Source organism: Cynocephalus volans, chromosome 12, assembly GCF_027409185.1.
Source record: "Cynocephalus volans isolate mCynVol1 chromosome 12, mCynVol1.pri, whole genome shotgun sequence".
Lineage (NCBI taxonomy): Eukaryota > Metazoa > Chordata > Mammalia > Dermoptera > Cynocephalidae > Cynocephalus > Cynocephalus volans.
Genome location: NC_084471.1, coordinates 56,095,212 through 56,111,952, shown reverse-complemented (window position 1 = coordinate 56,111,952; position 16,741 = coordinate 56,095,212). Strand labels below are relative to the sequence as shown.

At 33.2% G+C, this 16,741-nt stretch overlaps 1 protein-coding gene across 2 annotated transcripts in view; it reads left to right on the top strand.

Moving 5' to 3' along the window:
• Window positions 1–15,351, top strand: part of TBK1 (TANK binding kinase 1) — a 40,503-nt gene extending 25,152 nt beyond the window's left edge. The window contains exons 9-21 of one of the 2 annotated variants that reach the window (XM_063075107.1): window positions 1,363–1,559; window positions 2,273–2,331; window positions 2,919–3,010; window positions 4,920–5,021; window positions 6,341–6,419; window positions 9,803–9,924; window positions 10,021–10,097; window positions 10,800–10,839; window positions 11,366–11,467; window positions 11,586–11,682; window positions 12,218–12,324; window positions 12,547–12,618; window positions 14,620–15,351. In XM_063075107.1, the coding sequence (XP_062931177.1) occupies window positions 1,363–1,559; window positions 2,273–2,331; window positions 2,919–3,010; window positions 4,920–5,021; window positions 6,341–6,419; window positions 9,803–9,924; window positions 10,021–10,097; window positions 10,800–10,839; window positions 11,366–11,467; window positions 11,586–11,682; window positions 12,218–12,324; window positions 12,547–12,618; window positions 14,620–14,671 (1,198 nt within the window). In that variant the 3' untranslated portion in view covers window positions 14,672–15,351. Of the gene's footprint in view, window positions 1–1,362; window positions 1,560–2,272; window positions 2,332–2,918; window positions 3,011–4,919; window positions 5,022–6,340; window positions 6,420–9,802; window positions 9,925–10,020; window positions 10,098–10,799; window positions 10,840–11,365; window positions 11,468–11,585; window positions 11,683–12,217; window positions 12,325–12,546; window positions 12,619–14,619 lie in introns of those variants that run through there. The other variant, XR_010021337.1, reaches the window with a different exon arrangement.
• The last annotated feature ends 1,390 nt before the right edge of the window (window positions 15,352–16,741 follow it).

Below are 16,741 nucleotides of genomic sequence, written 5' to 3'. Positions count from 1 at the left end.
GGGTATATATCATCTCTCAGTATTATTTCTTACAACTGTATGTGAATATATAGCACTTTCAAAATAAAATGTTTCTTAAAATGAAGGGCGGAGAAACATTATACCCATTCTATATGCCTTAGTTTCTGTTTCGACAGAGTTCAAATAGCAGTTTTGATGCCTCATAAAACTCATTAAAAGGGACTCTTACTGGTAATTAAGGAATAAAATCAATTAGATAAAATAATATTTTAGATATTAATATCCTATATATCTATATCCAACAATATATAAACATATTACACATATAAATAATACAATAATATTATATTGCAAATCTAATATTATATTAGAGTACAGTATATTATTTGTCTTTGGCACTTACTGGCTGAATAAATATTCATTTCAGTTAGGTATTGGCCATTATTTTCATTTTAAAAGTATATGAGGATTCTTCAGAAAGTTCATGAAAAAATAGAGTTAAAAGATAATACAATTCATTCTTTGGGCTTTTAAAAAGTAAAAAAACAAAACATAATACAAATCTTTTCATTAACTTTTTGAAGTACTTCATACTTGAACTTAAAAAGTCCACCCAAGCCTGCGCCAAATCACAACAGAGGCTTGTGGCAGAGCCAAATTACAACATTGCTGCTGAAATGTGTCTTTGATTTCATAGGTCTATTGAGGGGGAATCTACCTTTTCCTTTTTCCCCAAAATGTCATTTTGAAAATACCTGGTTTGTAATAACATATATGCTAATAATATTGATTTGATCAGCATATGTCAAAGTTGAACCCCCAAAATATGTATAATCAATTATGATTCAATAAAAAAAAAAATACCTGGTTTTATTATGTAACAAATATTATATAGTTATATTGCAAGTACTGTTCTCAGTTCTTTACATATTCAAGTCATTTAATCCTTACAACAATTCTGTGAGGTTGGTACTGTTATTATTATTTCCATTTTACTGGTGAGGAAACTTAAGCTCAGGGGAGTTAAGTCACTATGTGACATAAGTGAAGAGCTAGGATGTGAACCCAGGTGTCTGACTCCGAGTCAGTGCTTTTAACTCTCTGCTTTGTTGGCTCCCCATTTTTTAATATTGATAATCCTGTATATTATCAGGTATATATTACACAGGTATCCAACCAAAAATATTTTAGAATTGATTACTATATGGACAGGTTATGTGGAATTTTCAGTTTAATGGATTTTATAATGTTCGTATTAACAAAGCAGTGTTTATATGGACTGGTCGTGATCCTGGAAATATCACTTAGAAATCAATGTTGTTGCAATCATTTGAAGAAAAAAGATTTTCTCTCTCATTTTATCCCCAATTATGTTGTTTTTTAAAATTTTTTCTCATACAGTGCTACTGTATTTCATGAATTGGTGTATAAACAAACCAAAATTCTTTCTGCAAATCAAGAACTTATTTATGAAGGACGACGCTTAGTCCTAGAACCTGGAAGACTGGCACAGCATTTCCCTAAAACTACTGAGGAAAATCCCATCTTTGTAGTAAGCCGGGAACCCCTGAGTACCATAGGATTAATGTATGAAAAAAGTAAGTTGGGATTTTTCTTGATGTTCTTACTAACCGTTAAAAAAAAAAAGCCTGGCATTGTAATAATGTTTGTCATCTTCATAAAGTTGATGATGACATTAATGTAGAACTGTCATAAATATTAAAATTTTGTAAATTAGTTGATAGAGAATAGTAGTAAAGTTGAAAAGCCTCACAGACATGATTTGACTTCAAATATTTTGTTTCAGAAAATGGTAAAATAGTTTGTTGTGTACATTTTAAGGTAACTTTTCTTTTAATGTTTTGCTAACACTCAAAAGAACCTTTCATATCATAAATTTCAGCAGATATTTATTGTGTCCAGTGTGTATAGGACATTGTGCCAGGCTTTAGAGTCTAAGAAAAATTAGATCTGTGTTTTTGGAATCTTTTGAATTATTCATCCTACAGGTGGAAAAAAATGAATTACCCAGATTTTTATATTCCTATTTGGAACTTTGAGATTTGATTTAGATATAAAGAGAAGCACTGTATTGGAATATATTTAAGAAAAAAATAAAACTCCTTAGAAATATTGGAGGTAATTTGTTAGGGAATGAGCATTATTGTTTCAAGTAGTTTTTTTTATTAAGCAGGAAAAGTACACTAAAGAGTTTTGCCACTAATGTTTAATTTAGATGTTCTTTTTGCTATATTCAAAATTATTCAAAATTTTTTATTTCTGATTTTAAGTGTTTTACTTCATATTTCAGTTTCCCTCCCTAAAGTACATCCACGTTATGATTTAGATGGGGATGCTAGCATGGCTAAGGTTAGTATTTAATTGGATCACTATGTAAACATCTGAATTTAAATTATCCTGTCAATATGTAGAAGCAGTAAAATGTATTGTGTCTTAATATATGCCTAATGACTTAGGAAATTATTCCTTTAAATTGTTATCCTTTCCAAGTTATTTTGTGTTTTTTCTTCTTTCTATCCTTTTTCATACTCATTATAAGAAAATTCTCTTTGGCCAGCCTGTGGCTCACTCGGGAGAGTGTGGTGCTGATAACACCAAGGCCACGGGTTTGGATCCTATATAGGGATGGCCAGTTCGCTCACTGGCTGAGCGTGGTGCTGACAACACCAAGCCAAGGGTTGAGATCCCCTTACCGGTCATCTTTTAAAAAAAAGAAAAAAGAAAATTCTCTTCATTGAGACTGTGCTTGTTTAGATAATGTTAAGGATGAAATATGTATCACAGTTGTATCTATACTTAGCTTTTAGAAATTGGTAGCTTATTATGTTTTTAATTAATCTCATAGAAATGTATAAGGTTGAAAAATCTTGTGTAAGTTTTTTTTACCCTGTACCACAGTTAGCACCAAATATTGACATCTTAAATTTCTTCATTAGGCAATTACAGGGGTTGTGTGTTATGCCTGTAGAATTGCCAGTACCTTGCTGCTTTATCAGGAATTAATGCGAAAGGGTATACGATGGTTGATGTAAGTAACAGATTGAAATTTTAAAATTGATCATGTAGACCTCATAAATAACTGGTAATCACTGCCTCATTGGTATTTGACCTCTTCAGATTAGTTAGGGTCGGGTTCTTGGTTTTTGTTATAATGCATTTGTTTCTCATGTACTTTACAAAACATTTAGCAACTGCGTTTTCATTTGAGTCCTACAATAACTGTGAGACAGCTAGGAACAATAGTATCTGAATTTTAAAGCTTACATTGCACTGTATGATGTGATGGGAAGTGAATTCCTTTTCTAAAGACCTTGACTTGATTGTCATTTCACTCTCTTGGAAGGCTTTGGCATTGTAATCCAATACAGTCTGTACTTTCTAGGGTTTAAGTCCTTAGAATCTTCCTCTATTTTCTACTTTTTTCCCAAATGAAGTACACACTCACTTTTTTTTTTACAGCATTCTTGAAATGTAATTCACACACTGTATAATTCACCCATTTAAATTGTACAATTTAGTGGTTTTTAGTATGTTCACTGAGTTATGCAACCATCACCACTAATTTTAGAACATTTTCATCACCCCAAAAAAGAACTCTGTACCCATTAGCATTTATTTCCTATTTACCCCCAAACCACCCAACCCTAGACAACAACGAATGTACTTTGTCTCTGTAGATCTGCCTATTCCAGACATTTCATATAAAGGGAATTATACGATGTGAGTATACACTCACCTTGACAAGCAATTTAAAAGTTAATTTTTTAAACTAAATCACTTAATGTAGTTATTATAGATCAGAATATTGATCATATAGTTAAATATTCTCTTCCTCAAAGTGACCCTAAGAAATGTAAGATGGATATGACCTTGACTTTTTTAAGCTTCCATGATTTATAGATATCATTTCATTATTCTTGTTCTTATCTCTTTTTTAGACTCATTATTTTGTGTTTAGTTTTATGTGAAACCCATAAATTTGTGCTTGTAATATTTTTTAAACTGTTCACATATCCAGTTTCTAAGCCTATGCTTTTCTATTTCCATTAAAAGGCCTCCTTGTGGGCTGGCCGGTTAGCTCAGTTGGTTAGAGCATGGTGCTGATAACACCAAAGTCCAGGGTTTGATCCCTGTACCAGCCAGCCACTAAAAAAAAGAAAGAAGCCACCTTGTTTTTACTAGTTTCTGGAAAAACTTAAGTGTACTAACAGCTTTCATTTATCTCTTCCCATTATCTACCAATCACTGATCCATGGATCTTTTACTCCTTTTACTTGTTAGTTTATAGTTTAATAACTCATGAGAAAAGTTTTTAATGTAGGCCACTGTGGGCAAACTTTTTCTTTAAAGGGTCAGTCAGTAAATGCTTTAGACTTTGTGGGCCTCATATGGTCTCCTCTTTGTTTTTATTTGGTTTTACAAACTTTAAAAATGTAATGTTAGCTCATGAGCTATACAGAAACAGGTCTCACATCTTAGTTTGTTGATCCTTGATATAGACCAAAAGCCCTTCAATCATATATTATTTAATATGTCATCCTTCCTCAGAGATCATATTAATTGGTTTAAATTATAAATCAGACTACTTACTGTCAGTAGTAAAAATTAATTCTGGTGGTATAAATGTAGTGCTTATAACTTATTTGTGTGATTGTAGATTAATTTTTATTCGTTGTTATAATTTTAATGCCTTAGGTTTCTAAACTGTTAACCTAATAAGTAGTGATAGTTTGTGAAAATATAAGTGCCCTAAATATGTATAAGGGTCACAGAAATGCTTCTAGTTATAGTGTTCCAAAAAGTGTGATTTGGCTTTCATAATATATCAAGAATGTTGTTCTGAAATGTGCTTCAACAGTAATATAGCATTCTAATTAGTGATAGGAAAGAAAAAGTAGTTTCTTAGATAAACTAATGGAAATAATATTATTTTTTAGTGAATTAGTTAAAGATGACTACAATGAAACTGTTCACAAAAAGACAGAAGTTGTGATTACATTGGATTTCTGCGTCAGAAACATTGAAAAAACTGTTAAAGTGTGAGTAGATTACTTTCTTACAAGAAGCGGTAAAGTATGAAAAGTTGTTCCATTTCTGTTTATGTGGTTATCCTTGGCACGATATGGCATGCTATGCAAGTGTTTGTGTTAGATTAGTGGTTACTTCATTACAAAGGCAAAACTACCAGTTTTCTCAGTAAGAAATGACCATCATCTCTTTGTTGGCATTTGATTCCTCCCTTTGTGAAAGAAAAGGTAGTAGGAGATAGAAACATCTCATTTCTATCTTGCAAAGCAGAAACTGAATAGGAAAATATAAGACCTGAAATCAACCAAGTGTTAACCTAGAAAAAATATGTTAGAGGAAAAAAAAATCTCCAAATCTGTTGAGTTTACTTGGAAATAGAAATAGGATTGTAATCCAGAATGCACACCATGGCAAGCCACGAACACATTCAGTGAGGAGAGGGTAAGAGAAAGCTGTCATTGGCAAAAAGGGAGAGGTTCATGAAGCTGCTTGGAAACAGGTTATTGGTTTCAGAGGCTCAAAGATTTGTTGTCACTTCATTGGTTGACATGCCATTACTGAGCAGTTTCTTCTTGGAGCATCGTATCTGAATTACCACAGTTCTAAAGACTGTCTAATGATGAACTTTGTCACAGAAACATGTTGAGTACGTGCAAAGCAGGAGCTTTGTGAAGGACGTGAAAGACATGAAAGAGTTTTTGTTGGATTTTTAGAAGGTCCTTGGAAACAGTTCTTATCTCAGACAAGCAAACATGAGCCCCCTCCTTCATGAATTTCCTGGCTCTATTTTGTCTGGGTCCAACAGAAAGTGATGTTATCAACTTTCACAAAAGGAAGTAGAAAGAGGTATTCTAGAACAGCCTTTTGGTAGTATTTTTGGAATTTAGGAATTACTTTTAGTTTATTCTTATTAATCTTATCCCTGAGAATGTCTTTTGAAATAGAATATTTTGAACTGCCCTCTTTCTAGGCTATATTATTTGTACTGCAGAAGAAATATAATAAATAATAAATATAATAATATTTACTGTTGGCCCCCATTAATTCTGTAATCTAGTATTTTTACTATTATTGTGGCATAAAATTATATGAAATTAATTTGCCTTTCTATTTTATCCCTTAATCTGCAAATTTATAAGTAGAAGTACGTAAAATTTCTTCTTGAGGAAGGCGTTGGTGTTTCCTTAGAATCTGCTGGCTTATAGACTTTGAATTAATTTTTTATCCTTTAATGATTATGATAATAGAAACAAATATAATTTATAAAACATCTTTTTAAATGTATGTATTCATTATACTCATGTATTTTTTCCTGTGACTTTTCATACAGATATGAAAAGTTGATGAAGATCAACCTAGAAGCAACAGAGTTAGGTGAAATTTCAGACATACACACCAAATTGTTAAGAGTAAGTATTTAGAAAATAATGAAAATTGTAAGCTTATAGTCTGTTCCTTTGCTGGCAACATTAGATTTAAACTTTTCTGCAGAGATGTTTCTAAAGATCTCCTGAGAGAGAGTAGCCTTTTCCCATCTTTAGGAACTTCTTACAATATTTAAAAAGCCTTACTGCCATGAATTCTGTATAACATTTCCAAATGCCTGCTGTACTTTAAACTCATCTCTCTCTCCCTTTTTGATTTTTAAATTCAAAATGCTCTTGTGTTGCTGCTGTGGCAAGTAAAGCAGGTTCATAAATGTAATTTAACACACAGTTAAAATGCAGAGTGTTTTAAATTTATTTAGAAATAGATGCAAGTTAGGAAAATATCAGATTTTTTCTAAAATAAAAAGTAAGGAAAGGAAGATTTGGGATCCTCAAGGCAGTGGAATATTTCTATAACAGAAAAAAGAAATTAGGGGGCCGGCCCCGTGGCTCACACAGGAGAATGCAGCACTGGTAGTGCTGAGGCCGCGGGTTTGGATCCTATATAGGGATGGCCAGTGTGCTCACTGGCTGAGTGTGGTGCAGACGACACCATGCCGAGGGTTGTGATCCCCTTACCGGTCAGAAAAAAAAAAAAGAAAGGAAAAGAAATTAGGACACAAGTCTATACTCTGCTGAAAAATACAATAGAATTTCAGGGAGTTTCTGGATCTCTTATTAAAATGTATTATAGAAAAACACAGAATTATGTATTGTCAGAGCTGATTATTAATCCCAGATCTGTTCCTATTTACCTACCTACTGCTGACTGGCTGCTTAAGTAAGGCCTTTAGTTCTTTGCATCCTCAGTTTCTTTTTCTCTAAAACAGGTAGTTTCTTACCCTGCTTATCTCATAGGTCATTGTTCCAATTAAATGAGATAAATAAAAATGCTGTACTCCTGCAGACTTTTAGTTAGTATTTGAAGTATTATTTTATGAAATGGATGTTAAATTAAAAGTGAACAGGAACTTGATATAGTATCCTTTTCCTCTTTCCAACATAGGCTAATTTTTAATTATTTCTTTTCCTCAGTTTTAGATCTCCTAGAACAGTGGTTTTCAAAATATGAGTCACAAACTACTAGTAAGTAGTGAAGCTTAGTATATTACAATCAGCAGTGTTTTTAAATGGAATAGAATAGAATATGTCAGAATGCATCACATACAATTAGGTAATCCCCATTCTCTGAAACCTTTGGTTCAGTTATGTATACATTCTAAGTATTACTGAGTTAAAACAAGGTGAATTTCTTACTATGGGTCATGGTCAAAAATGTTTGAAAAATATTGCTGTAGGATAAAGTGATAAAAAGAGAAACAAGAAATGTCTTCTCTAGTATTTATCTGTATGTAAATAAAGGCAGTCATATTGTTATAAAGTATTTTGTGTTCTTTCTCTGTTTCTGTCTGAGAACTTGATTTGCCAGCTTGTAGGCCTGATGGACACTTATTTCTAATACCAGTATTATTTGAACATTTTCAGTCAAAATTATGTGTTTTGTTTTGGGGAACCCAAAGTACTTCTCATTTGTATGACATTTCTGTGAGTTTTAGATTTTTTTTATGAGAATTGACATGTGGATGATTAAATAGCTTAAAGTCATGGAAATCATGATTTCTGACTTCAAGCCAGTTATTTTTCACTAGATTTCATTGTTTATCCCCATAACTTGTTGAATTGTTGGAGCTCCTTTACCAGTAGAATCTTTAAAAAAAACTTTCCCACCATAAAAATTAAATTTATTAGTAAAAAGATACCACATATGCTCACCACCCAAAAAATTGATTATTAAAAGTTTTGTTACATATCCTGCAGGAATGATTCTTATGTTGGTGCCTAGATCAGCAGCATCAGCCTCTCAACAAAATTTTACAAATTTGGGGGCCTCAACCCAGACCTGTTGAATCAGAAACTCCAATGGTAGTACCCAGAATCATTGTTTTAACAAGTCTTCCAGGTGATTTTGATGCTGCTAAAATTTTGACAGTCATTATTTTCATTTTCTATTGTATATGTTATTAATTGATTATTGATAGAAACATACAGTGTTATTTTAATTTTTTGAATAATGTTATATCATAGACATTTTCCAGGGTTTTTTTGTCTATAATATTATAGCTGTAATATTGCAGCCAATGAATTTGTTACAGTCTTGCTTATTATCCCCCTATTGTTGGTCCTTCAGGTTGGTTACTATTTTTCACTCTTCTACGTAATGCTGTATAAGAAATAACTTTGTCCCATAAACTTGTTTCCATATTTCGAATGTATAATTTAATACATTCTAAACATTAATATTAAAGACATAAAGCAAAAAAGTAAGACACATATTTGATTATATAAAAATGTAAGATCTCGGGTGTTAAAAAAAATAATGATAAAAAGCAAACAAGTTGGGAAAACGGATAAAGGGTTTTTTTATAAAAATAGCTTATACAAATTAATAAAGAAATATTAAATCTGCAATAAATAGATAAGTAAAGAACAGGTAGAAACAATTTACAAATGAAGAAAATATATCCAGTGAATAAACTCTTGAAAAAATGTTCAGCCACAATGGTAATAGAAAATGTCATATTCTAATAAGATACCATTTTTATCTTTCAAATCATCAAGGCTTAAAAAATTATACCAGTGCTGACAAAAATGTGGTTAAAAAAGGTGCCCTGGTTTGTTGCTATTGTTAGTTGACACTGCTACTTAAAATTTTGTTTGAAAAGCAATACTGTGTATTAGGACCCTTAACATATTTAGATATATTCGTCCTTTAAGTCTAACCTTCATCCCGTCTTCATTAAGTTTTACAAATACTCAGTTCTGTGGTTGATAAGTGATAAATTTGCTAAGCTTAAAATGAACAGGATCTTAGATAGGTTTCTTTTCATTTTCTGTTTTTAAGAGGAGTTGCTTTTCTTTGGCCTCTAAACAAAGAGAGCACAAATCTTACACACCTATGCTTTATACTTGGTACTATGCTAATGGTTCTCCTATTTAGTTTTCACAACAACTCTATGAGATATAGAGTATTAAACATTTTTTACAGATAAGGAAACAGAAGGTTGAGTGATTAAAAGTATTTTACATGTTTTTTTAAAAGGGTATATACTGCATGAAATATTTTGTAAAATGTATTAACACTGGTTAGTCTCACATTTTGTCATATCGTACTGTTTGTGGAAATCAGCCTAAGAAAGTGCTCTTGTGTTTAAATATGGAAATAATTACTCTGCCTTTGAATTGAAGGAATCTACAAAAGAAATGTGGTCCAGACTTTAGACTCCGTTGGCTTAAAAAATTATACCAGTGTGATTATCATTTCTGACTTACGGCAATCTGGATCTGAACCCATTAGTTTTATTTAGCTTTCCAGTTCTCAGGGAACAATAGAAACCAGTCTTCAGGATATCGACAGCAGATTATCTCCAGGTGGATTGCTGGCAGATACATGGGCGCATCAAGAAGGCACTCATCCAAAAGATAGAAAGTATGTTATAGCTTTATGGGTAATTTCTGCTTTTATTATTAAATGTCCTTCTATATTGACTCAGTTAATTTATTTGAGTTTTTCTTCCTTAAATAGTGTAGAAAAACTGCAAGTCCTGTTAAATTGCATCACAGAAATTTACTATCAATTCAAAAAAGACAAAGCAGAACGTAGTAAGTAAAATTTGCTATTTGTTAATTTAACAAATCAGCCTTAGTAGTTGTAATTAAGTAGTATTAATCTGGTGTATTTGTAAGGGTGGCTACTTATTTGTTTAGTGATATGATTTTGTCAGGAAAGAAGTTGAATGTACTAAAAATTGTTCTTCAAACCAACCTTTTGAGTTTTTATTTTATTTTATTTATTTTTTGGCTGCTGGCCAGTACAGGGATAGAACCCTGGACCTTGATGTTATCAGCCCCATACTCTGACCAACTGAGCTAACAGCCCAGCCCTTTCTGAATATTTTAAATCAGGGTCAAGAACTCCAAAACCTCTAGAGGTCGGCAGGTAACAGAAAGGAGTGAGGTTGACCAGTGAGGGCTGAGGAGAACCCCACCTAAAGGGAAGAGTCACTACTCAGATTCACCTAACATGTTGCCCAGTCTTCCCATTTCTCAAGAGAAGATAGAAACACAGGTTTTGTTGGAAATATCCTGATTTTTAAATGTCGGAGGTTAGGGTTTTTTTCCTAATGTTAATACCTTGCAGACCAAGTAAAAGCATCTGTGGGCCATATGTATCCTGTGGGCCACAAGTCTGACATCTGCTTCAAACTCTTAGCCTTTTTGAAGCAATAATCTCAAGAGAAAAAAATAAGGTACATGATTTTATGAGTCTATGTTAACGAAAGTAATATATTTTCTTATTTCTAGGACTTGCTTATAATGAAGAACAAATCCACAAATTTGATAAGTAAGTGTCCAGATTATGTTTAATAATTGGTTATTTTGGGTGCAGTTTTGGTTATCTTTGTTAATATGATTCTTCTTAAACTTGTAATTAATTACAATAAAAAATTACTTTTAGTCTTATATGTGTGCACATTTTAGAGCCCCACTCATCTGGTCCCTGATTGGGAGGTTACTATGAAAGGAGAATGAGGGGAGAGAAAGACCACCATTTCACTCAGTAGTCTTCTGCCTCATGTGCTCTGATTGTAGGAGGACAGATAATAGAGAGTGTAGGCAAGGATAGATTTAACCACCTTCTTTAACCTCATTCAATAAGTATTTTTGAACATTCTCCATTTTGAACCTTCTCTTTCTCCTTTTGCTATAATGTCTGTCCTAGAAACCTTTGCTTTCTACTGTAAATATTCTAAAGCCACAACTATCATTACAGGAAACATAAGTTTCATATATTTGAAAGTTTTAAATAGTATTGGAAGTAGAATCAGTGAAGTTGGTTTAAACCTCCTTGATTTTTTTCTACATTACAGACAAAAACTGTATTACCATGCAACAAAAGCTATGGCCCACTTTACAGATGAATGTGTTAAAAAGTACGAAGCATTTTTGGATAAGTCAGAAGAATGGATGAGGTAAGTAAACTTGTTTTGGGGTGATTAGTAGTTGACTGAACAATATAATGTATACTGTATATTTCAAGTAAGAATATTTTACTAGACTGCTTATTAATTGATTCTTTTTGGTTTTCAGAAAGATGCTTCATCTTAGGAAACAGTTATTATCTCTAACTAATCAGTGTTTTGATATTGAAGAAGAAGTTTCAAAATATCAAGACTATACTAATGAGGTACAGCTATCAAAAGTGTCTAGAAAAAAAGCTTTATTCCCATTAGGAAAAATTTTTAAAAATTCTTCTCAGTTTATTTCTGATAATAACTGAGAAGGGAGAAACGGGACACAATGTGCCTGTATTCTGCTCCAATCACCCATTATTTATATGTATTTTGAGCCAGGTTTTAAGACTTTAGGTGTTTTATAACGTGTTTTATTCCTTTATCACATATAAGAAAAGTTTTTTAAAAAGATGTCAGTTTATGTATTGTATCATTGGTGGTTCTGAAATAGAAGTGTAAAGTTATAAAGGACTTATTAAAAGCTGTAACACTTGGGCCGAGCCCATGGCGCACACGGTAGAGTGCTGCTCTGGGAGCGCGGCGACGCTCCCGCGGGTTCGGATCCTATATAGGACTGACCGGTGCACTCACTGGCTGAGTGCCGGTCACGAAAAAACGACAAAAAAAAAAAAAAAAGCTGTAACACTTGATTTAAGATCTGTAGTAAGTACTTTTGTTTTGCAATTGATGTGGTTTTTGATGTTTTAGTTACAAGAAACTCTGCCTCAGAAAATGTTTGCAGCCTCCAGTGGAATCAAACATACCATGACCCCAATTTATCCAAGTTCTAACACATTAGTGGAAATGACTCTCGGGTAAGATACTTCTCATTTGGTAACTATAATGTTGCCATTCGCTTTTATTTCAGTTTGTGATCTTGCTCCTATATTTTGAAATTTTTTATGTTATGAATACAATGTTTGTTAATCTTATTTAATGACTAGTTAAATCTAGGAAACTGAAACTAATAAAATTCTAAAACATTTGCACACTTTCTTGAGCAGAGATGCTTATTTATCTTTATTTCATATGTATAGTATGAAGAAATTAAAGGAAGAGATGGAAGGGGTGGTTAAAGAACTTGCTGAAAATAATCATATTTTAGAAAGGTGAGTAATGCAAAAATTAATGCTATATTGTAATTTTATATGAAGTTGAGTACATATACATCTATACTTGCATCTGTCTGCCTGCCTGTACCAATAGGGTAAGCAGTGGGAAAGAGACATAAAGTCAGAGCCCTTATGTTTTTCTCTCCCAGTATGATTGTGAATCTGTGATGCCTTTTAACAGTTGATTGGTTCGACTTAATAGGAGCACTGGTTAATAGAATTATTTACTTATTTGAATCAGATTGTGAAAACCAAATTTTTTCATGTTATTTTTCTTAACACTTGTTCATAATTTTCAATTTTAGTAATCAGATTTTCTTATAAGATATACCAGCACTCTAATTGGTGCTGTAACTTACAGAGCCCTCTGCAAACCTCCTTACAAGTTAGTGCTGTATGTAAATGCAGTTCTTTGAGAAGCTGGGTGTCTGCTTATTATCTACAGAATCCTAATAGATAAGGCTGAGAGTTGAAAACATACAGAGCCAATAAAGCCGTTTTTGGATGGCTCCTCATCCCAATTCCTCTGAGAGGTTAAATCCTATTTGTTTGTATAATAGAACCCTTTATCTTTCAAGCCCTTGGGTGTTCTTCTGCAGGTTCTCTAACGCTTACCGTGCTGGTAAAATATTTCACAGTTTTGTGGTACTTTGTTCCCTTGCAGGGCCCTTTCACACTGCCTTATCTCACTTAACATGCATTACAGCCTTGTACAGCAGCAGCGCCAGTAGTCTGTCCATATTCTACAGTTATTAACTCCATACCCTGAGAAGATGAGCTGGAGCTGGAACCTAGCGTCCTGTCTCCTAATATAATCTTTTTCCCACTATAATCTATTTAACTGTTCCCTATTCGGGGTGCATTTAAGTCGTTTCTGATTTTTCACAGTTACAAACCATGCTTCAGTGGACATCCTTGTATGTACGAGTGTATCTTCATGTATTTGTGTAAGAATTTTTGAGGGAACAATTTCTAGATGTTTCTAGATGTGGAATTTCTGGGTTAAAGGACATGCACACTTAAATTTTGATGGATATTGCTAATTTGTTCTTTGAAAGGGTTGTATGTTAATACTCCTAAACAGACAAAACCTACTCCTTTTTCAACACTAAATGTTATCAATCTTTTAAGTGTTTGCCAATTTGTTTAGTAAAAACTATATATTTTTAAAATTTGTATTGCTCCTCATCACCCTTCAGATCTCCTTTCCCCTTCACATGTGAGCTATGGTAACAACCTACTAACCTATTTCCTTAATCCCAGATTCTTCCCATCTGTCACGGATATCACACCCAAATAATCTTGCAAAATACTGATGTAATCATGCCACTCCTTGACTCAAAAATTCCTAAACTCCTGTTACCTGAAAAGTCAAGTCTAAATTTATATTTTCAAATTCAAAGAATATAATCGTCTGGTTCCAGCCTGTTCACTCAACTTTATTTCCCACTATTCCCCAATATAACATTCTGTTCTAGTAAGGTTTCTTTCCTCACTGTCCCTTGACTGTGTCACACTTCCTCCCAGCTCCACTTCCTGGCTTGTAAATCCCACCCCACCAAAAAGAAATTATCCATGGGGCTGAGCCCGTGGCGCACTCGGGAGAGTGCGGCGCTGGGAGCGCGGCGATGCTCCCGTCGCGGGTTCGGATCCTATATAGGAATGGCCGGTGCACTGACTGGCTGAGTGCCGGTCACGAAAAAGACAAAAAAAAAAAAAAGAAAGAAATTATCCAGTTCTTACTAACACTTCCTTGATTACGTCATTCCCCATTTTCTCTTAAGAAGTCTTCCCAAGCCACTAAATTGTATTTTTTCACATATTTATAATACTCCCACTCTGTTTCAGTAAGAAATGGAGCAAATCACAGTTGCCTTAAACTCTTTAAATATAACTGTTTATTCCTGTGAAAAGTGTTCTATATTCTTCTTTAAAATGTTAGGGGCCAAATAAATGAATCTTTCGAGATTACCTTTTTTTTTTGCTTTTGTGTGTTAGGTTTGGCTCTTTGACCATGGATGGTGGCCTTCGCAACGTTGACTGTCTTTAGCTTTCAAAGAAGTTTGAGAAAAGCATCAGTTTGCACAAGAAAATAATGCCGGGGCATTAAATGGATGCCTTTATATAAGGTGGTCTCTTGTTTCTACAGTTCAGTATTTGAAGTATTTGTGTGGTCATGTAAATATGTACAATATTGTAAATACATAAAAAATATATAAATTTTTGGCTACTGTTGAGATGTAATTTTACCTTTTAACATTTATAATTATATAAGGAAATTTGACCTCAGTGAGCATTAGAAGAAAGCCATGACTAACAGATATGTTGAGATACTTATCCTCTACTCTCTGTGTAAGGCTCAGTAAGTCAGATTTCTGACTGCCTCCTGGAAATAGTTTTAAGTGGAACCAAAATTGACATCTTTACAAATCAGAAAAGACTGGTAGTTGACATGTCTATAAATGGTAGAATGGAGAGGTGGCTTCAGTGAGTGGGGAGCAGAACCAAATCACTGTTTTACTAGCATCACAATTTTTTTGAGAAGGGCAGAGTGGCATTATTTCATTTTACGTGGTGCCCAGATCCCAGTTATCTTCATATCTGTTTAATTTCATATGAATTATTAAGCAGATATTTTTAAGTGAACTAATTATGAAAAGCTATTCATTTTTCCTTTGTCCATAAATGTATAGTTGTCTTTAAAACATTAGGGCCATTTCAACTGTTTTAAGCTGTATATTTCTTTAATTCTGCTTACTATTTCATGAAAAATATCAATAAATTTCTCAATTTTAATGTAAAGAGATTGTGTGTTTCTCTGTATCCAGTTTGGGAAACAAGTTATCTTTTTTAAGGAACAGTATGGGTGGTGATGGTAAATTATTCTCAGAATGTTGGATGTAGGGACAATTTTGTGTCTTTTCTAAACTGACTAATTCCAAGTTTAATAGAAGTTCTTTCATGATTTATGCTCTACAAATTGAAAGGGAACATTTTCTTTGAAAAATCTACCCAGAGTTCTAGACTAAAGGATTGTGCTCGGCAAGAAATTATTTCATCCAACAGGATTTAAGTGTGATTACACACAATGTGTGTATCATACAGATATCATGTCCTAAAGAGTAAATGAATTTGATTGCCATAAACATTGGGAACTAAATCATTTTAGAAACAAAATGGATTAGGATTTTATTTGAGGTTACTAATGCATTATTATAGTGGGGAATTTTAAGTGTCACATGTACACATTATAGAAATAAATGCAAGGGTGAATGTCTTTATATAAATACAGTTATCCACTGTCAGAAACGTGATTTAGTGGATTGAATTATGTCCCCGCAGAATTCATTGGGGCTTAAACTATGTTCCCCAAGTTTTATGTATTACAAACTTAGCCCACTGTGACTGTTAAGAGGGTGAAGAATCCTATTATGGTAATTGAAAGGTGGGCCTTAAAGAGGTGATTGGATTGTAGGACCATGCCATAGTGAATGGATTAAAAAATGGTGGTCAGGGGCATGGTGCTGAGGGCTTTAAAAGAAGAGGAGAGTCTCTGCTCTCTGCTCTCTCTGCTTCCACCATCTTGCAGTGTGAGACCCCTGGGTCACTGTCGCCACCACCAGATGGACTTTGGACTTCTCAACCTCAGAAACTGTAAGCAATAAATTTCATTTTCTTTATATATCACCTAGTTCCAAGTATTTTGTTACAAGCAACAGAAATGGACTACTACACCTGTTTAGTCTGAAATTATGTGGGGGTAAGGTGATATTTAATTCCTCTTGATTTCAGTTTTCCATTTGGTCATCTAACATGTTTATCTTTCATTATATAGTTTAAGTGTTTATATCACTGAACTTTAAGTAAAATTTTACTCAGATTATGTAATTAGTTAGTATATTTGCAGATTTAGTTTTTATTTCAGCTCCTCTAGTGAAGAACACTAATAAACAAACTCTTGCTGTGGGGATTGTACTTTTATTAGCAGTATTGATAAGAATATATCTATCCTACATTAGTATTTTTGTAAGATTTACCATTTTATTTCCATTACAGTGACATGGCAATGAAGCATTCTTGCTTTCAATATTTTACTCTCAAAAATGCATCCTCATTCAAA